The 21,071-nt window shown below is 46.0% G+C and overlaps 1 protein-coding gene across 4 annotated transcripts in view; it reads left to right on the top strand.

The window, feature by feature from the left end:
- The window catches only part of TPR (translocated promoter region, nuclear basket protein), a 196,773-nt gene that overhangs the window by 94,302 nt on the left and 81,400 nt on the right, over nucleotides 1-21,071 (top strand). For 3 of the 4 annotated variants that reach the window (XM_077277613.1, XM_077277610.1, XM_077277609.1), the window contains exons 18-26: nucleotides 12,300-12,462; nucleotides 12,709-12,843; nucleotides 13,094-13,234; nucleotides 13,314-13,482; nucleotides 14,059-14,225; nucleotides 14,704-14,856; nucleotides 16,043-16,159; nucleotides 16,239-16,442; nucleotides 18,405-18,580. In XM_077277613.1, coding sequence (XP_077133728.1) covers nucleotides 12,300-12,462; nucleotides 12,709-12,843; nucleotides 13,094-13,234; nucleotides 13,314-13,482; nucleotides 14,059-14,225; nucleotides 14,704-14,856; nucleotides 16,043-16,159; nucleotides 16,239-16,442; nucleotides 18,405-18,580 — 1,425 coding nt within the window. The remainder of the gene's footprint in view (nucleotides 1-12,299; nucleotides 12,463-12,708; nucleotides 12,844-13,093; nucleotides 13,235-13,313; nucleotides 13,483-14,058; nucleotides 14,226-14,703; nucleotides 14,857-16,042; nucleotides 16,160-16,238; nucleotides 16,443-18,404; nucleotides 18,581-21,071) is intronic. The other variant, XM_077277611.1, reaches the window with a different exon arrangement.

The raw sequence follows: 21,071 nt of genomic DNA, 5'->3' as shown, positions 1-21,071 counted from the left end.
TGAGTAGCTCTGCACTGCAGACTGACACTCCCCTCTGTCCCCTAACCCTCTGGCATTTTCTTCAGGGACCTTTCAAAATGTCTACCTCTAAGGGAGGCCGCTCTCGTCCTCCTACTTCTTCCTCTACTTCTTCTGCCTTAGTCAAATTCTTTGCATGTTCGTCTTGTAACTGCAAACTTCCCTCAGGTCAGTCCTCTCCACTCTGTCAGGTCTGCAGCAACCCAATTGTTCCCACCGCACAGGATCCCCCGGCCGCTCAGCTTGTGAGTGACACCCCCATCCCAAGCTGGGCCTCCTGTCTGTCACAATCGGTAGCGGATCTAACTCTGGTGTCTCAAACTCTTGTGTCCGTGCTTGATCAATTTCCCCTGCAGGCCCCCCGCAGTAGCCAGCAGGTCGCAGGAGCCTCCGTCCGAGCCCTCCAATTTAAGTTGCAAACGGTCCAGACAGGAATGCCAGTCTGAGTCCTCTTCTCGTTCCATCTCACCCCACGCTCCTTCTCTGCGGTCGGCTTCCTCCCAGTCCTCCTCCCCCGAGTCAGGCGAGGCGTTCTCTGATGCGACCTCGGAGGATATTTCAGAGCTGGATTCTAATCAAATCGCTACCATGAGGGATATGGTTCAGAATCTCATTGGAGCGATAAATCAGACCTATGGCATCAAGGATACCTCTACGGAACCCTCAGATCGGGCGGTTTCGTTTAGACCGGCTAAACCACCTTCCAAGTTTTTCGCTCCTCGCCCTGAATTCGAGGAGATCATGACCAGAGAAAGAGAGAATCCGACCAAATATTTTCAGAGGGGAAAGCGCCTTGGCGTTTTATATCCTTTTTCTCCAGAACTTACCGCCAATTAGAAGGTTTCTCCCTCGGTGGATCCTCCAGTTTCCAGGCGGTCCACCAACACTATCCTTCCACTGTCCGGCGGAGCATGTCTGAAGGATTCTAACGATAGTCATAGAATCCTTTGCGCAGTCAGCCTTTGAAGCGGCTGCAGCTACTCTATGCCCGGCTTTTGCTTCCACTTGAGTTTCAAAATCCATATCCAAATGAGCCAAATAACTCTGTTGGGGCATCCTGGACGGGGCTCCACCCGGACAGCTGGCGGAGCTTGCCAACCAGATTTCTCACGCAGGTGAATACCTGGTTTCTGCCTCTCTGGATGCCGCATCTTGTGCGGCTCAGGCGTCCAGCAATGTTCTTGCTATCCGCTGGACCATTTGGCTCAAGGCCTGGCAGGCGTATTTGTCTTCTAAAAAGTCCCTTACCAGCCTGCCTTTTCAAGGTTCACGCCTCTTTGGTTCTAAGCTGGACCAAATCATTAAGGACGCCACCAGGGGCGCAAGTTCTCTTCCCCAGTCTAAACCTCGTCGCCCTCCTCCTAGATGGCAATTTTGGCCCTTTTGGCCTTTTCGTCGCTTCGCGACGTCAAACTCCTTTTCCAAGCAGCAACAGAGGCCACAGGCACGTCAAGAGAAGACAGTATCCTTTAGACCCACTCCTTCCTGGCGTTCTCGCTACTCCCAGGGTAGATCCTCCAGGTCTAGGACTAGAAGATCCACCTCTGCATGACTCGCGGCAAGACCCCAGCCCACTTCCCAGGCTGGGCGGCAGTGTCGTCTTCTTCAATGGACGTCTGGATATCCTCAGTAGAGGATGCATGGGTCAGGGAAGTTGTATCCTCGGGATACAAAATAGAGTTCGTTTCACAACCCCGGGATCGTTAATTCGAATCCCGACCTCCAACAGACCCCGCTCTAGTTCTGGGTTTCTTCGCAGCCATCGCTTCTCTCCTCAAAGCCGGTGTACTCGTTCCCATTCCAGAAAAAGAACGGTTCACAGGTTTCTATTCAAATATTTTTGTGGTACCGAAAAAAGACTGCAAGGTTCATCCCATTCTGGATCTCAAATTGCTGAACAAGAGCGTTCGTCTGAAACACTTCAGGATGGAATCCCTTCGTTCAGTAATTGCTTCCATGGAGGCTCAGGAATTTCTGTGTTCCATAGATATTCAAGACGCCTACCTCCATGTCCCGTTATTCGCGGCCCTGCCGTTCGGTCTCTCAACTGCTCCCAAGGTTTTCACGAAGATCATGGCGGCGCTGATGGCCATCTTGAGGGTCAGGGGACTGGTCCTTTTTCTTACCTCGACGACATCCTCATCAAGGGTCCGTCCTTTTCTCAGGCTCACGAGAGCCTGTCCATCGTCCTCGACACTCTAGACCACTTTGGGTGGCTTGTCAACAGGAAGAAATCCTGTCTTGTTCCTTCCCAGCGCCTCATTTTTCTGGACATGCTCTTCGACACTCGTCAGACCAAAGTCTTCCTTCCCGAAGACGAGAGATCCATTCTTCATCGGGACGTACGCTTGCTTTAGGCTGTGTGCACACGTAGCAGATTTTTTGCGTGTTTTTCGCGTTTTTTCGCTATAAAAACACTATAAAACCGCGAAAAAAACGCTAACATTAAGCATCCTATGTAACAGAATGCAATCCGCATTTTTTGTGCACATGCTGCATTTTTTTCCTGAGCGGAATCGCAATCCAGAAGAAAACGCAGCATGTTCATTAAAATTGCGGTATCGCGGCGATTCTGCACACATAGGAGTGCATTGATCTGCTTACTTCCCGCACGGGGCTATGCACACCATGCGGGAAGTAAGCAGATCAAGTGCGGTTGGTACCCAGGGTGGAGGAGAGGAGACTCTCCTCCACGGACTGGGCACCATATAAGTGGTAAAAAAAAAAGAATTAAAATAAAAAATAGCGATATACTCACCTTCTGGCGGCCCGACCTTCTCAGCGGCTTCCGAGGTGTGTGTGAAGGACCTGCGATGACGTCGCGGTCACATGACCCGCGGTCACGTGACCGCTACGTCAATGGAAGGTCCTGAACACACAGCATTAGGAATGGATGCCGCTGAGGTGAGTATAACCTTTTTTTTTTAATTTTTTTTATTATTTTTAACATTCTATCTTTTACTATAGATGCTGCATAGGCTGCATCTATAGTGAAAAGTTGGTACACAAAGGAAATAGCGGGCACCACAGCTATAAATAAATGAGGGATCAACCATATGCATATAGAGCAGTACATTCAAAGAAAACCAAGAAAAAAGGATATGCATAAAACTGGGATCAACCATCCAAATAAACAACTTTATTAATACAGGGCATATCAAAACAAGACATACATTTAAAAACATTTAAAAAACCCAAAAAAAAACAGCATATGGCCAGTAAGCCACCTGCTACCTCCCAGACAGATGGAAATAAATGCCAAAGAGCACCACACAAAATATAATAATAAATACAAAACAATGCACATATATACAATTTCAGATATCCAAGCTCATCCACTGCCAGCTATCCTCTATGAGCCTAAATTACAGCTTATGTGCAACCTTATCAGTGCTTACAAAATGTGCATAGCACTGCCCAGGAGCCTGGAACTAGGATAACCCCATTCTAAATAAAGGAATACCACACCAAGGCGGCCGTGCACTTACACAGAAGCATATAGCCCAGAGCACAAAGATAAGGACAAGTCCAGGAAACCTGGGGCTCAAAAGAAGTGCCGGGTAGGGATGAGAAAATGCACTGCAAGGTGCTCGTGCTGGGAGGGACTGAAGCCCCACGCGTATCGACGCTACAAGAGCGTCTTCCTCAGGGGAAATGTGCAGTAAGTAAGCGAGGCTTGTTTTAATATGACCAGATAATGAACTATAACAAAAATCACCTGTGGGCATGCAGCAGCGTGCAGGTATCCGGGGGCAAATGCAGGCCAGCATACACTTCCGGTTCGCCGAGTGAACAGAACTGCAGCTGCGCAGTGACCTAAGGTTGCAAAGTAGCACACACAGCCACAGTCCAAGAGTAACCATGGGAACAGGTAACGCTGAACTAATTAAGAGGCCGCCTGTGTGGACCAGGCAGGTAGAAAAAAGAGCTCCCAAGGAGTCAGAGGAAACGCCTGTGTGGACCAGGCAGGCAGAAAAAAGAGCTCTAAAGGAATCAGAAAGAGAACACTGGCCAGTGATCAATAGAGAATAGGAGCATGAAAAAAGTTAATACCAAGCACATACATAGGATACTACCAAATTATCAAGGCTGACAGAATGAGACACATATTCCCGCTGCTGGAATCCTACCAGACAAATGGCGACGCAGAGACAATTCAAGGACAAGCGCCTGCGCAAATGAATAAAGTTGAAATTAAGTAAACCAAAGGGCACTCGCGCAGTGCAATTATATTGCTGCGTAAGTCCATACATGCTGGGCCGCGTACATCCCTGAGAGGTAAGTTAGGGCACACGAAATAAATATTCACCCTGTCCCTGTTGGTCATAGAGATAGGAAGCACAATCCCGACTTATTGGTTGTGATGCATATGACCGCTCAGAGTAAGAGCAGTTACTGCGCCCCCACCTTAGTGTCTGGTAATAAGAGACAAACTTGCATCAAAAATGGGGGCACCCAAGAAAAATAAATACATAAATGGATGCCCATACAGTACAAAAGGAAACGCACACGCCAATACTGAGAATACCTGAGGATCATTCCCATAGCTCCTACTAAGCGGTGCGACAGATCCACATGTGCATATAACTGAGGTGGTATACCTATTAAAGGTTGGTACCAGGAGGAGGCAAAGTTAATGTGACAATACATAGACACAAACAGCATTGTACTATAGTGATATACTAATCTCAATAAGATGATCCCCTCATACATGCGTGCCATTTATTTTCTTGAGAAAATGATCACATCACAAAGGTACTATAAGCCACTAATGAGGTACACCCTAACAAGGGGCACCAAATAATAGGGCAAAATCTGGTGACGGACACAAGTATACAATAAAATATGTACAGTCCATAAGCAAATGATCAAAGCCGACGTTCCAAGAGATGAAAGGCCAACAGGTCCAAAGGTCCATAATGCTTCTTCATCTTCCGCCTAAGCAGATGCTCGCAAAATCTACGGTGGGATGAGAACTAGAATATACAAGGACAGAGGTAAGTATTAATGAAGGGGAGGGGGGGGGGGAGGGGGAAAAAAAAAAAAAAAAAAAAGGGAGGGGAAAAGGGGAGAGGGGGAAGGGGAGAGAGGCGGATAAAAAGGAACAGAGCACAATTTCTCATGCTTGCTTATAAAAGCCCGTATATAAAAGTTCCTCATTCATGCCCGCTGGAGCTAGAGTATTAAGATTTTATATACGGGCTTTTATAAGCAAGCATGAGAAATTGTGCTCTGTTCCTTTTTATCCGCCTCTCTCCCCTTCCCCCTCTCCCCTTTTCCCCTCCCTTTTTTTTTTTTTTTTTTTTTTTTTCCCCTCCCCCCCCCCCTCCCCTTCATTAATACTTACCTCTGTCCTTGTATATTCTAGTTCTCATCCCACCGTAGATTTTGCGAGCATCTGCTTAGGCGGAAGATGAAGAAGCATTATGGACCTTTGGACCTGTTGGCCTTTCATCTCTTGGAACGTCGGCTTTGATCATTTGCTTATGGACTGTACATATTTTATTGTATACTTGTGTCCGTCGCCAGATTTTGCCCTATTATTTGGTGCCCCTTGTTAGGGTGTACCTCATTAGTGGCTTATAGTACCTTTGTGATGTGATCATTTTCTCAAGAAAATAAATGGCACGCATGTATGAGGGGATCATCTTATTGAGATTAGTATATCACTATAGTACAATGCTGTTTGTGTCTATGTATTGTCACATTAACTTTGCCTCCTCCTGGTACCAACCTTTAATAGGTATACCACCTCAGTTATATGCACATGTGGATCTGTCGCACCGCTTAGTAGGAGCTATGGGAATGATCCTCAGGTATTCTCAGTATTGGCGTGTGCGTTTCCTTTTGTACTGTATGGGCATCCATTTATGTATTTATTTTTCTTGGGTGCCCCCATTTTTGATGCAAGTTTGTCTCTTATTACCAGACACTAAGGTGGGGGCGCAGTAACTGCTCTTACTCTGAGCGGTCATATGCATCACAACCAGTAAGTCGGGATTGTGCTTCCTATCTCTATGACCAACAGGGACAGGGTGAATATTTATTTCGTGTGCCCTAACTTACCTCTCAGGGATGTACGCGGCCCAGCATGTATGGACTTACGCAGCAATATAATTGCACTGCGCGAGTGCCCTTTGGTTTACTTAATTTCAACTTTATTCATTTGCGCAGGCGCTTGTCCTTGAATTGTCTCTGCGTCGCCATTTGTCTGGTAGGATTCCAGCAGCGGGAATATGTGTCTCATTCTGTCAGCCTTGATAATTTGGTAGTATCCTATGTATGTGCTTGGTATTAACTTTTTTCATGCTCCTATTCTCTATTGATCACTGGCCAGTGTTCTCTTTCTGATTCCTTTAGAGCTCTTTTTTCTGCCTGCCTGGTCCACACAGGCGTTTCCTCTGACTCCTTGGGAGCTCTTTTTTCTACCTGCCTGGTCCACACAGGCGGCCTCTTAATTAGTTCAGCGTTACCTGTTCCCATGGTTACTCTTGGACTGTGGCTGTGTGTGCTACTTTGCAACCTTAGGTCACTGCGCAGCTGCAGTTCTGTTCACTCGGCGAACCGGAAGTGTATGCTGGCCTGCATTTGCCCCCGGATACCTGCACGCTGCTGCATGCCCACAGGTGATTTTTGTTATAGTTCATTATCTGGTCATATTAAAACAAGCCTCGCTTACTTACTGCACATTTCCCCTGAGGAAGACGCTCTTGTAGCGTCGATACGCGTGGGGCTTCAGTCCCTCCCAGCACGAGCACCTTGCAGTGCATTTTCTCATCCCTACCCGGCACTTCTTTTGAGCCCCAGGTTTCCTGGACTTGTCCTTATCTTTGTGCTCTGGGCTATATGCTTCTGTGTAAGTGCACGGCCGCCTTGGTGTGGTATTCCTTTATTTAGAATGGGGTTATCCTAGTTCCAGGCTCCTGGGCAGTGCTATGCACATTTTGTAAGCACTGATAAGGTTGCACATAAGCTGTAATTTAGGCTCATAGAGGATAGCTGGCAGTGGATGAGCTTGGATATCTGAAATTGTATATATGTGCATTGTTTTGTATTTATTATTATATTTTGTGTGGTGCTCTTTGGCATTTATTTCCATCTGTCTGGGAGGTAGCAGGTGGCTTACTGGCCATATGCTGTTTTTTTTTGGGTTTTTTAAATGTTTTTAAATGTATGTCTTGTTTTGATATGCCCTGTATTAATAAAGTTGTTTATTTGGATGGTTGATCCCAGTTTTATGCATATCCTTTTTTCTTGGTTTTCTTATAGTGAAAAGTTGGTCACACTTGTCAAACACTATGTTTGACAAGTGTGACCAACCTGTCAAACAGTTTTCCAAGCGATGCTACAGATCGCTTGGAAAACGCTAGCATTCTGCAAGCTAATTATGCTTGCAAAACGCTAGTTTTCTGCGGGTATATGCATGCAAATTCTGCATGCGATATACCCACTGCAGGAGGCGCAGAATTGCCGCGGATATTTCCGTGGCAATTCTGCTACGTGTGAACTCAGCCTTAGGGTCCTCGGCTTCCCTCCTTACGATCGGCCGTGAAGGTTCTGGGAAGGATGGTAGCATCATTGGAAGCGATTCCCTTCGCCCAATTTCACTCTCGGCCTCTTCAGCAGGCCATCCTGTCACAGTGGGACAGGTCTGTCTTCTCCCTGGATCATCCGATCCGACTCTCTTCCCGGGTCAAGCGGTCCCTCAACTGGTGGCTGACGTCATATCTCCCAGGGCAGGTCCTTCCTTCCAGTTCACTGGCAGGTGGTGACGACGGACGCCAGCCTGTTCAGCTGGGGTGCGGTGTTTCGCCACCTAACTGTTCAGGGTCGTTGGTCGGCGCAGGAGTCTTCTCTGCCGATCAACTTCCTCGAGATTCGAGCCATCTTTCTCTCCCTTCGTCATTGGGAAAGGATTCTCAGAGGTCTTCCTATCCAAATCCAGATGGACAATGCCACAGCGGTGGCATATGTCAACCATCAGGGGGGGACTCGGAGCTCCTTGGCCTTAGCCAAGGTATCCAAGATCCTCCTCCTGGGCAGAGGCAACGGTTCCGGTAATATCCGCGGTGCATATCCCCGGCGTGGACAATTGGGCCGCCGACTTACTCAGCCGCGAGGGTCTGGCGGCAGAGGAATAGTCCTTGCATCAGGAGGTCTTCCACCAGATTTGTCTTCGATGGGGGACTCCGGACGTGGACCTCACGGCGTCTCGAATGAACAGGAAGGTCCCTTGGTTCGTCTCCAGGTCTCGCGACCCTCTCGCAGTGGGCGTCGACGCTCTGGCCATTCCTTGGTCGCAGTTTGTGCTCCCCTATCTGTTCCCACCCCTTCTCTTGCTTCCCAAGTTGTTGAAAAAGATCAAGGAGGAAGGGGTGCCCGTCATTCTGATAACCCCGGATTGGCCCAGGAGATCTTGGTTTGAGGAGATCGTCAGTCTTCTCGTGGATGCCCCCTGGCGCCTTCCAGACAGACCCAATCTGCTGTCTCAGGGTCCGATCTGCCACCCGAATTCTCTGTCACTCAGTTTAACGGCGTGGCTGTTGAGACCGCAGTTCTAAGAGCATCCGGCCTTTCGGACCGGGTGATTCACACTATGATCCAGGCTAGGAAGCCTTCGTCTTCCAGGATCTACTATCGTACCTGAAAGGCTTACTTCTGTTGGTGTGAGTCCAACCGCGTTTCACCTATGTCCTTTTCCCTGCCTTCCATTTTGGCTTTCCTTCAGGCAGGACTGGATTCGGGCCTTGCTCTTAGTTCCCTAAAGGGCCAGGTTTCTGCGCTCTCCATCCTTTTTCAGAAGACATCATCTTCTCGGCCACAGGTTAAGACCTTCCTTCAAGGAGTAGCCCACGCTGTCCCTCCATACAGGGCCCCTGTGGATTCATGGGATTTAAATCTTGTGCTGGATGTTCTGAGGGGTTCCCCCTTTGAGCTTCTCAGGTTTCCCTGTCCCTTCTTCTATCTTGGAAGGTGGCCTTTCTTGTGGCCATCACTTCGATCCGCCGCGTTTCCGAGTTGGCGGCCCTTTCTTGCCGATTTTTTTTCTTGGTTATCCACCGGGACAAGGTGGTCCTCAGGCCTCCGCCTTCCTTCCTAAGGTGGTTTCCACCTCAACGAGGACATCATTCTACCATCCTTTTGCCCAGCTCTGACTCATCCTCTGGAGCGATCGTTGAACAAGCTGGACCTCGTCAGGGCAGGGAGGATCTACCTGGCTAGAACGGCCGCTTTCCGGAAGACAGATTCTCTTTTCGTCATTCCTGATGGCTCGCATAGAGGCCTGCCGGCTTCCAAGGCGACTATTGCTCGCTGGATCAGAACGGCAATTTTGGAGGCTTAGCGGGTCAAGAACAGAGTGCCCCCTCCTGGGATAAAGGCTCACTCTACCTGGGCAGTCGGCGCTTCCTGGGCGGTACATCACAGGGCTTCCGCCCTACAGCTTTGCAAAGCGGCAACCTGGTCTTCCATCCACACGTTTGCCAAATTTTACAAGGTCCTTACCTATGCTTCGGCGGACGCCATCCTAGGCAGGCGGCAGTGGTGAGTCCTCTGACCTGATGGAAGTCTGTTTTTCCCACCCCAGGGACTGCTTTGGAACGTCCCATGATTCCTGTGTCCCCCAATGAGAGGCGATAGAGAAAACAGGATTTTTGGTTGCTTACTGTAAAATCTGTTTCTCGGAGCCTTCATTGGGGGACACAACACCCTCCCCATGTTGTTCAGTTTCTGTTGTTCTGTGTTCTATGACTGTTCTCATGTTTACTGTTCTCATGTTTGTGGTTATGTTTCAACCTTACTGTTTTTCTCCTACTGCTTTCTCACTAACTGAAGTGCATAATGCCAGTCGGTGGGGTGTACACTGCAGAGGAGGAGCTAACTTTTTTTGTGCATAGTGTCAGCCTCTTAGTGGGAGCAGCATAACACCCATGGTTCCTGTGTCCCCCAATGGAGGCTCCGAGAAGCAGATTTTACTGTAAGCAACCAAAAATCCTGTTTTTTGCACCAGAAGCAGTGTGAAAGACTAGTGGAAAGCATGCCAAGAAGTATGAAAGCTGTGATTTAAAAATCATGATTATTCCACAAAATATTGATTTCTGAACTCTTCCTGAGTTAAAACATTAGAATTGTTGTTTCTAAATAATTAAGAAATTGTTTTTGTTGCATTATTTCAGGTGTGAAAGCACTGTTTTTGTTTGTTTTTTCATTTTGACCATTTCTCCTTTTCAGAAAAAAAAATACAAAATGTATTGCTTGGAAATTCGGAGACATGTTGTCAGAAGTTTATAGAATAAACTAGATGGTGGCCCGATTCTAACGCATCGGGTATTCTAGAATATGCATGTCCACATAGTATATTGGACAGCCCATGTAGTATATTGCACAGCCCACGTAGTATATTGCCCAGTGACGTAGTATATAGCCCAGCCACGTAGTATATTGCCCAGCCACGTACTATATTGCCCACCCACGTAGTATACAGCACAGAGCCACATACTATATTGCACAGCGACGTAGTATATTGCCCAGTGACGTAGTATATTGCACAGCGACGTAGTATATTGCACAGCCATGTAGTATATTGCCCAGTGACGTTGTATACAGCACAGAGCCACGTAGTATATTGCCCAGTGACGTAGTATAGAGCACAGAGCCACGTACTATATTGCCCAGTGACGTAGTATATTGCCCAGTGACGTAGTATATTGCACAGCGACGTAGTATATTGCCCAGCCATGTAGTATATTGCCCAGTGACGTAGTATATTGCCCAGTGACGTAGTATACAGCACAGAGCCACGTACTATATTGCACAACGACGTAGTATATTGCCCAGTGACGTAGTATATTGCCCAGTGACGTAGTATATTGCCCAGTGACGTAGTATATTGCCCAGTGACGTAGTATATTGCCCAGCCATGTCGTATATTGCCCAGTGAAGTTGTATACAGCACAGAGCCACGTAGTATATTGCACAGCGATGTAGTATACAGCACAGAGCCACGTAGTATATTGCCCAGCCACGTAGTATATTGCCCAGTTACGTAGTAGATTGCCCAGCTACGTATGTCACAGGCTAAAAAATAAACATACTCACCTTCCGATCCGAGGGCCCATTGTAGTGCTAACATACTCACCATACTTGTAGTTCTGTCGCCTGTGCGCGGTACAGGTGGCAGCTTCCGGTCCCAGGGTGTGATGACGTCGCGGTCACATGACCGTGATGTCATGGCAGGTCCTGCTCGCGCAGGCGCGCAGGGTCTGTGAAGACATCGCGTCACATGAACGTGACGTCATGGCAGGTCCTTCTGCCATACGATCCTTGCTACCTGAACCTGCGGCTTGCACAGAGCCGTTACCGGAGGGTTGCGAGGAACGGGAAAGGCGGCGGAAGGTGAGTATATAATGATTTTTTATTTTTTTTATTATTTTTAACATTAGATCCTTTTACTATTGACGCTGCATAGGCTGCGTCAATAGTAAAAACTTGGTCACACAGGGTCAATAGCGGCAGTAACTGAGTGAGTTACCCGCGGCATAACGCGGTCCGTTACCGCCGGCATTAACCCTGTGTGAGCCGTGACTGCAGGGAGTATGGAGCGGCCGCCCGGCACTGACTGCAGGGGAGTAGGGAGGGACTAATCGGACTGTGCCCGTCGCTGATTGGTCGCGGCAGCCATGGCAGGCAGCTGGCGAGACCAATCAGCGAATGAATAAACGTTACGGAAGTTGAGAACAGACAGACGGAAGTACCCCTTAGACAATTATATATATAGATGAACAATTTACATTTTACTCAAAAATATACCTATAAAGAGAGAAATCAGACAAACTGAACATCTTGCAGTGGTCTCTTTAATATCTCAAGATCTGTTGATTAACATCAACTTTAAAATTAACTTTGTTTCGTGGGAAAACCCCCTTTGTCGGTGGATTTCATTTATTTGAGCACCTTTTCTGATCTCCTGTTGCTAATTGCTTACTCAATGATTAATGGAGAAAAACTACTCTTATTTTTAATTTAATAATTGATTGCATCAATGTGATCAGCCCCATGTCCACAACCTCTTAGGAAGTGGCTGCAAATGACTGATTGCTTCTTGCCAGTAGCAGGTCGCTGCCATGCGCTCAACCAAATCCACTAGTGTCCTATGGAAGTTGTAATAAACTATTACTATTGAGTAAATCAGATATTAACTTTTTTTGTCAGTTGACATGTTAGTAGTGCGCTTTGTTGACTTTCATCCCATTCCTGATTGTGACTTGTCATTGCTTCCATAGGTATGAAATGTTACAGGATAATGTGGAAGGCTACCGGCGAGAAATAACAACCCTACAGGAAAAATCCCAGAAGCTTTCAGCCACCACACAAAAACAGGAGCAGATCATTAACACAATGACACAAGACTTGAGAGCAGCCAATGAAAAGCTGGCAATTACAGAAGTAAGTATTTAGCCAATTAAAACATTGCAAACATGATTAGTAAGAAAAAGATAATTCACTAATCAGCTGAAATACAGAAATAGATTTAGTTCTCAATTTATTTTTTTGTTTGTTTCTGGCGTTGTGTCCTTTTACATGGATTATCCCCATTGAGCTTCAGCAGAAATACAGAGCGTTTGCACTGTGAGTGTACACTGTCTTGCCGTGCTTGTACAGACATTGTGATTTTTTTTATCATCTTATAAGGTAAGAGCCGAAAACTTAAAACGGGAAAAAGAGCTTCTGAAGATGACCGAAAATAGACTTACCCAAGAAAGAGATTCCTTAATTGTTGAGCAACGAGGTCAAAACTTACTGCTCACCAATCTACAAGCCATCCAGGTTAGTAGCTGTGTTTTATTTCACTGCTTTACACTTTGAACCTCGTCCTGTGTAATTATCCCAATGATAAATAGGTTAAATATATTCATTTGTTCATTAGCTGTTCTGGTAATGGAATTGCTTTTTCATATGAGATCCTATCTGGATGTTGTGCTCTATATGAATACAAAAAGGCCTTGTTCCCTGACCACTGATCATGGAGCACTTGGATATATAATGGATACTAGTTTCTGTATTCTTTTTATTTTAGGTTACCCTTGAAAGGTCTGATGCGGAAATTAGACAGCGATATACCAACCAAATAGAAAAGTTGGAGCAGGAGTTAATCCAAATTAAGAAGAAATTGGAGCATGAAATAGAACAGAAGCATATGGCTGGTAAAAATCGAGATGTGAGTCACTTTTCTGTACTACTGGTTCTTTTTTGGGTGTTTTTTTTTTTTTGTAAGCGTTAAATGATTTTCTTTGCAGGTTCAGATGTTGGACCTTAAAAGACAGTATGAATCAGAAGTAAATCTTCACAACAGCACAAAAGAGCTCCTGAAGAATTCACATAAAGAAATTGCTACACTCAAGCAACAGCTTGGTAATTTTGAAGCACAGTTGGCATCACGCTCAAGCCAATTGTCTTCCAGCAAAGGTACTTTTCATGGATATATAGATGGATATATGTATTTTTTTTATTTTTACAAATTGTGTTGTTTCAGTGGGTGTGTATGTGTATATATGTATGTATATATGTGTGTGCGTATATATGTGTGTGTATGTGTGTGTGTGTATATATATATATATATATATATATATATATATATATATATATATATATATATATATAATTTCACAAGAAAGCACTCACCGATCTTCAGAGCAGGTAAATATTGCATCACAATCTTCACGGCTCAGGGGTGCATATACAGAGGAGTGTGCAAGCTCAAAGCTACGTTCGAGCTTGCACACTCCTTTGTATATGCACCCCCGAGCCATGAATGTCATGCAATAAAGATTTACCTGCTCTGAAGACGGTGAGTGCTGCCGCTTCTTTCTTCTTGTGATTTATGTCAGCATGTCCTCTGGATTTAGCACCCGAGATCAGCTGGCCAGCTTGTGCTGATAAGCCGGTGCGTTCACAGAGCGAGAATTTTGTGGTGCGGTCAGCTGTATATATATAATTGTGCATCGGTTATAATCTTGCATTTCCCTTTCCCATCTTTCCTAGATACAGATGACAAGGGTGAAGATATAGAAGAGATAAAGAATAAGCTAAGGCAATCTGAAGAGTTAGTGGGTGACCTTAAAGAGAGATTGAAAACTGCCATTAGTAATGTAGAGCAATACAAAGAGGTTGTGCTTGGCTTGGAAGAATCGCTAAACAAGGAAAAGCAGGTACAGTAACTATTTCTAAAGCCATATTCTTCACCAGGCTGCCTTTTAGCTGCACCGACTGTACTTCATGTATCGACTGCTGTAACTTAATTGTCCTGCAGTCTTGATGGGTTTCATATATATTTTTTATGAAAAATAATTCTAGCCCTGCTAATAAATATAAAATAAATCAAGAATGTAAGAGAAATTCCCTCTATGATGATTTAATTTTCACATGTAATATAGTATTTACAAATCCCGCAACCTTTGGATTTCTCATCTTCACAACCCTTGAATCAATAATAACTTGTGTGTAAGGTAAGAAAGCCAAAGCCTACTTTCCAGTCAAGACTTCTTGGATACCCAGAAGGTTTTTGCTCTTCCGGGTCTCAATCTGTATTAATGTTTTTTCATGTATTTTATTTGTGAAGAATGTAAGTAAATTTAAACACGTAATAAAAATTTCTATGTAAAAGCTAAGTGTTAACATTTTTTCAAGGTAACCGAAGAGGCCCGTAAAACCATAGAAATACGGATGAAAGAGGCGGCTGAGTACCAGGGACAACTTGAGAAGAAGATGATGGAAGCAGAAAAGGAAAAACAGGAACTTCGAGATGAAAAACACAAAGCTGTAGAAAGCACGGAGCAGCAGGTAATTCTCATTAATGAATGAATTCCCATTAATGCCAATGTTTAATTTATCTACTATGACTGGCTGTTACAGGAACAATACTTTCATCACAATGGAAAATCACAAATGTTTTTTTTTCCGTGTTTCATTTTATTTGTTTAAGGCCTTGAACCTGCTGTCATCTGATTACTCCTAAAATATATATAAAAAAAAAAATACCACAGTATTGCTGTATATTTGAAAAATCATGGTCTCCTGAGAACATCAGTCAGAAGTTGGCGTTCACTGGAGAATCGTCTTGACAGGCAAGGTGGTCTTCAGCAAATTCCTTGCCATCGTGGCAACTCATCCACTGCCATAATTTCATCACGGGGGTGCTGAGGAGTGCATGGAAAGATGCACCCACCCTGCCAGTGTGCTATTAGAATAGCAGATGGTCGCTGAATATCACCTCCATCTTCTGCCAGGAAAAATGTGGGGTCAGGAAGCCGGCATATGATGTCACTGTACGTCATATGTCGCTAAGGCTTCTTTCACACTTCAGTTGTTTGGCGTCAGTCTGCTCCGACATAGTGACTGATCCGTCACAATTGTTGAGAAAACGGTTCTAACGGATCCTTTTTTTGACGGATCCGTTTCTTGGGGGTTGTCTGGGAAAAGTATCTACTTTTTGGAGCATGTGCAATTGAAAAAGCGGATTGGGGCGACGGATCCGCCAAAATGACGGTCGCGACGGATCCGTCGCCCATGGGCGGCCATTCTATGGAAACAAAAAAACTTTATAATGTCCGTCAATGTCTAGATGACGTCCGCCAAATCTCGACGGATCTGTCGCATGGCGGATGGAACGGATGACCATCCGCCACAATCCGTCGCTAATGCAAGTCTATGGGAAAATAGCGGATCCGCCAAAAAAAAATGGTGGATCTGCTATTTGACGAAAATGGCGGTTTCAAACTGACGCCAGAAGACTGAAGTGTGAAAGAAGCCTAAAGGGTGAAAGATTTTATCACAACACATTTTTTGCGTTTCCCCCCATTGTGTGGTAACTGGTAGTTTTTAAGTGTGGCTGTATGTGTGGTTCTCTCCATCCACACAAATGGCTGCCAGTGCTAATGAATACACCTTGATACATGCACTAGATACAATTTGTGCCTGTTGTGATATTCAGTGATGGTTTAGTATTTCATTTTTTTTCTACAACTAGCTTTCACAACTTAGACAAAGTCTTTCCACTGTCCAAGGAGAAGTCAAGTCTGCTCTTCAGAGAGCAACAACTGCTACAAACAACGAGCAGAAAGCCAGACAGGATTGTCAGGAGCAAGTGAGTTGTCCAATATTTGGGACGTTTAGATGGGTATTTCCGCTTCTTTTCTTAATTGTCCTCTCTCATCAATTAAAAGGCAAGAATTGCTGCTGAGGCACAGAACAAATATGAACGTGAATTAATGTTGCATGCAGCTGATGTTGAAGCTCTTCAGGCAGCTAAAGAACAATTGACTAAAGGTTCTGCTACACGCCAAAAAACGGAGCAAGCTGCCAGGAAGGCAGAAGCCGAACTACTGGAGAGCAAGGCATCTTGGGAGGAGCGGGAACGTATGTTAAAGGTATTTACAGCTGAAATCTAATTGCTGCAGAGGTTAGAAGATCAAATGGGTAAAGAAAAACCTACAAAATCACATTTATTAACACTGACATTCTATATGAAAATTGCCAGATACATTTAAAGGCATACCTCACTAAGTTTGGTCAATGTTTAAACTGTCCCAAAGTCCCGTATGAGCATGTGCGTATTTACACCAAAAACCGGTGCTTGCTAAAGGATTCCCACAGTTCTTTGAGAGTGTCGGTGATGAACGCAGCAACAGATTACAGGTGATTGCTATTAATCAAGGAATTTATGGGTGGGTTGTGAAGATGTTCTTTTTCTGTTCTAATTGTCCCCCTACTGCCGTGTTTTGCCCCCCCCCACTGTGCCACTAGAACACTACCTGCATGTTGGGAACGCTCTGTAGCTCATGCGTGTGATATAGCTTACTCCACTGCAGGCCCTGGCTTCTCGGCGGCATAGGAAGTAACTTGCATCCTCACCCTCACATAAGTGACTCTTCTGTACAGAAGGCCAGACACTACTGCTGTTTACAGCAGGATTTAGTTGGCTCTTCACATGGCCCAGGGTCTGCAATTGAAGGAGAAAGACTACCTACAGGTTAACCTTCTGGAGCTGAAGACCTTGTTATTTTTTTTTTTTTATCCTCTTCCTCACATGATTTACTAGGGTCAGCTGGTGTTATTGCTTGTCTACAGTTCTATCAAAGTTAGTCTCTGGGGACTTGCGCCTCCTTGTGCTCTGCTCCTCCGAAGTTTGGGAGGGTTTTCCTCACAGTCTTGATTTTGTTTGAACTGTGCACATTTATTATGCCACTACTTTCCAGTGTTCTCACTTATCTCCCAAAGGTCCACACAGAAGCTTACTTGACCTCCAAAATTACAATTTCTCATTGGATCTAACCTTCAGTTATAGTATTTTGCTTTTCCAACATTTTAAGGTCCTCCCTTTTGGGCAACCACTTACTCATGAGTGGCATCCTGGGCAGTCTCTGCACTACAGGATTGCTTCCTGGATTTCAATGTATAACTTCACAAAGTTCTGTTACCATCATAAATTGGCATTCTCTAAGGCTACGTTCACATTTGTGTTGTGCGCCGCAACGCACAACGCAAACAAAAACGCATGCACAACGCTGCGTTTTGCGCCGCATGCGTCCTTTTTTTCATTGATTTTGGATGCAGCAAAAATGCAACTTGCTGCGTCCTCTGCGCCCGGACGCGGGCGCCGCAGGGACGCATGCGGCGCAAAACGCAAGTGCGACGCATGTCCATGCGCCCCCATGTTAAATATAGGGGCGCATGACGCATGCGGCGACGCTGCGGCGCCCGACGCTGCGGCGCCGACCGCAAATGTGAACGTAGCCTAAGGCCAGCCCGGGCCACAAGGCACTCCAAAATGCACTATGCTGGTCCCACAATAGGTTTCGTTTTTTCACCCACTGTCGGGAAACATCCCCCGCTGCTGTGGCCTAGTAGTATTTACAAAAAATGTTTGAACCATAAAATTACTTTCTCGGTTCTATTAGGGGCACTGATCCTACTCTCTCATTGGCTCTTCCCAAACCTGGAGTTTTTCTGGCTATTTATTACTTTGGTGATTGGGATAGGTGTTGTGCTTGTTTTGTGTGTGTTTTTTTTCAAGGTTTTTGTTATTGAACACTTCTTTATACACAGTGACTGCCCTAATATTCTACGACATAAGATATTCTCATTAGGAAGTTCTTTGGGAAGAGCAATGTTTGTAACGGACAAGATGTGCTGTAAGCTCCTGTTCTCCATATAGCTGTGATTGCTGATGGCCCCCAAATATAGTTCAGTTATGCAAAGTCTTTACACGAATCAGCCCAGAGTAGTGGAAGCGCATTATATGCTTTTATTCCACTTTTAATAGCTGCATAGCGCTGACGCTCCATGTAACAAGCACTTCTTACAGTAATCCCTTATGTATGTAACCACAGGATGAGGCGTCAAAGAATCTCTCTCGGTGTGAAGATCTGGAAAAGCAAAACAGGCTATTACATGACCAGATAGAGAACCTTAGTAAGAAAATGGTGACCTCTGTTCAAGAAGGAGCTCTTAATGTCTCGGTGAATGAAGAAGGAAAGTCACAGGAGCAAGTTATGGAAATTCTCAGGTACATGAATGAATTTTGTGCTTCACCTATTCAATTTCCACCTATCGGAAGAACACTGTGGTGTCAAGAATAGTGGCTGCCGGAAAGGAAGAACAGTTGGAGCATGCTAGCAGATCTCTGTTCTTAGCTGTTGGAATTCTTACCCAATTGGTGTTCTTGGGTTTCTTTCTTTTTTAATCTGCCATTTCGGAAAAATGGGTCTCCTGTTCAGTGTGAATGTTTATTGTCTTTAGCAATGGAGTTTGGCTCACATGATTCTCTAGGCTGCAAAGCATTGTTATCCTGTGAGTATCGCTGCCTTGTGAAAGAACATAAAAATTAGCACTAAATAAAAAAGCCCATATCTCTGAAACCCTGTCATGTTGGTTTTTGTTTTTTTATAACTCGGTAGTAATAAAATAAGAGCAAATACTAGCCACTTTTCACTTGGTGACAAGTCCTCTTTAAAGGGAATCTGTCACCCCTTGATGCTTTTAAGCTATAACTATGGGCATTCAGGTAATAGAATGGTTTAACCAGTCTTACCTGTATGCCTCATAGCTGCAGTGTAGATGTTGAGAAATGCACTTTTATTGTTTTATGTTAATGATTTCTTCCAGGCTCCGGGGCGTTCAGTGCCTGGAAGAAATCACTGCCTTCTATCTTCATTTTCCTACCCCCCTCTTCCGATGCATGTGACGCTGACCTGTGACATGCAGTTGCAGCACCGTAATCCCGCACATGTGTCGTGCAATCATGCTGTAATGGGTGCCTTATCTGCCCTTCTGTGGGCCGTTATCCAAAAGAAAGTAGAGACAGCGCTTCACAAGTTGGTGAAATCACAACTTTTCTTTATTCTGCCTTCTGTGGCGATGTTTCGATCTGCATGATCTTTATCATCTTCAAGCTTGATAAAGATCATGTAGATCGAAATGTCGCCACAGAAGGCAGAATAAAGGAGTTGTGATTTCTCCTTCGCCACATTGGGGGACACAGAACCATGGGTGTTATGCTGCTAGGAGGCTGACACTAAGTTGAGACAAAAAAAGTTAGCTCCTCCCCTGCAGTATACACCCCTCATGCTGGCTTCCAGAGACCCAGTTCAAGCTTAGTGTCCGTAGGAGGCACACTGGGTCTGTTAATCAGACCAGAACTTTTTTCTTATCTTTTGGATTTTCTACTATTTAACCTTTTCTACCCGGACGAAGGGGCGACGGAACCTTCAAAGGCTCTGATCTCCCCGAACCAGCAACAGGCGAGCACGGAGAGTGTCACCTCTCCGTATCCTCTCCTGCGACGTGGGATGCCACTGCCTGAGCGGATTCTAGGGGCGGCGGGCCCCTTCAATGGCACCGATCTCCCCCCATCCCTTAACAGACGAGCACATGGATTGTCACATCCACGTATCCTCTTCTGCAGCCAGGCCTATTGCCGGACACTTCGCCCTGCCCACCAGGTCTTACCCTTGGATGTTCAGAGGCACTGTACATTGTGGCGTCCGTGCAGCCCCCCACTGCATCACCACTGAAAAAAGCGGATGATGGATGGAGGCGGACGGTTCCTCTCCACCCCCCTTTCAAGAGGATGGTGGATTCAGGCTCCCCCAACCCTGCACCGTCCTATCTACCCCGGGCACAGCTCTTCTGCCATCCCCTTCATATTGGGGTAAGTGCCACCCGGGAGGGGTCGTTTTTCGGCAGGCATAGGAGGGCTCCATAACGGCAGGGGCTCCGCTGCTCTTTTCCGGCGGTCTGCCGCAGCCAGAAGTTTAGTACGGCTTTGGCCTTTGTGTAGGCCACACCTCGATAGGCCCCGTCCACTGCTCGCATCATTTCGGCGGCTCCGCCCACAGACTTGGCGTTTCTCGCTCTATGCGAGAGTCTCTCCCAAATCTCGGCAGCCATCTTCCCTGCACAGCACCGCTGTTCGGGCCGCCTTTTCTACACGTGTCAGCAGCCCTGCATGCCGGTCTTCTCCCCTACTCAGCGCGCCGCCTCATCTGATTGCGGGACACAGAACCTGTGTACGGAGACTGCACTAGGTGCTTCCCTGCAGCTTTACCCCTCATAGCTTCCACTAGCAGCTTTTTTACGTATATTGGGGTACATCATGTCGAAGTCAAGGGCTAAAAAGGCTAAAAAAGTTCATACCGCCTTTTTCACTGCGTGGTACCACCTGCCAGGCTCCTCCCCCGGCCTCAAAGCTCCCCTCTCTGCCCAGCCTGTGATGCCCAATGTGCCCAGGAGCCCTCCGCCGCTACCGACCCCAGTGTATCTAGCCCCCCTGAGTGGGACGCGTCACTGTCACAATCCATGGCTTCGCTGGCCAAAGCGATTGAATCCCTTCATGACCCCTCTGGGGAGCGGGGTACTCGTTTACCTGGGTTGAGACCCCTCCCTTACAGGGGAATCAGGGGCCGCTCTCACCTGAAGGAGGTACGGACATCCAAAAAACGGATGGCGGATCTCGCCAAGCAAATTGCTATGGCTGGAGACTGTGTGATGTGCCTGTG

This window comes from Ranitomeya variabilis, chromosome 8, assembly GCF_051348905.1.
Source record: "Ranitomeya variabilis isolate aRanVar5 chromosome 8, aRanVar5.hap1, whole genome shotgun sequence".
NCBI classification, from domain to species: Eukaryota; Metazoa; Chordata; class Amphibia; order Anura; family Dendrobatidae; genus Ranitomeya; species Ranitomeya variabilis.
The sequence above is the reverse complement of the archived record's forward strand: the minus strand, read 5'-3'. Positions and strand labels throughout refer to the sequence as shown.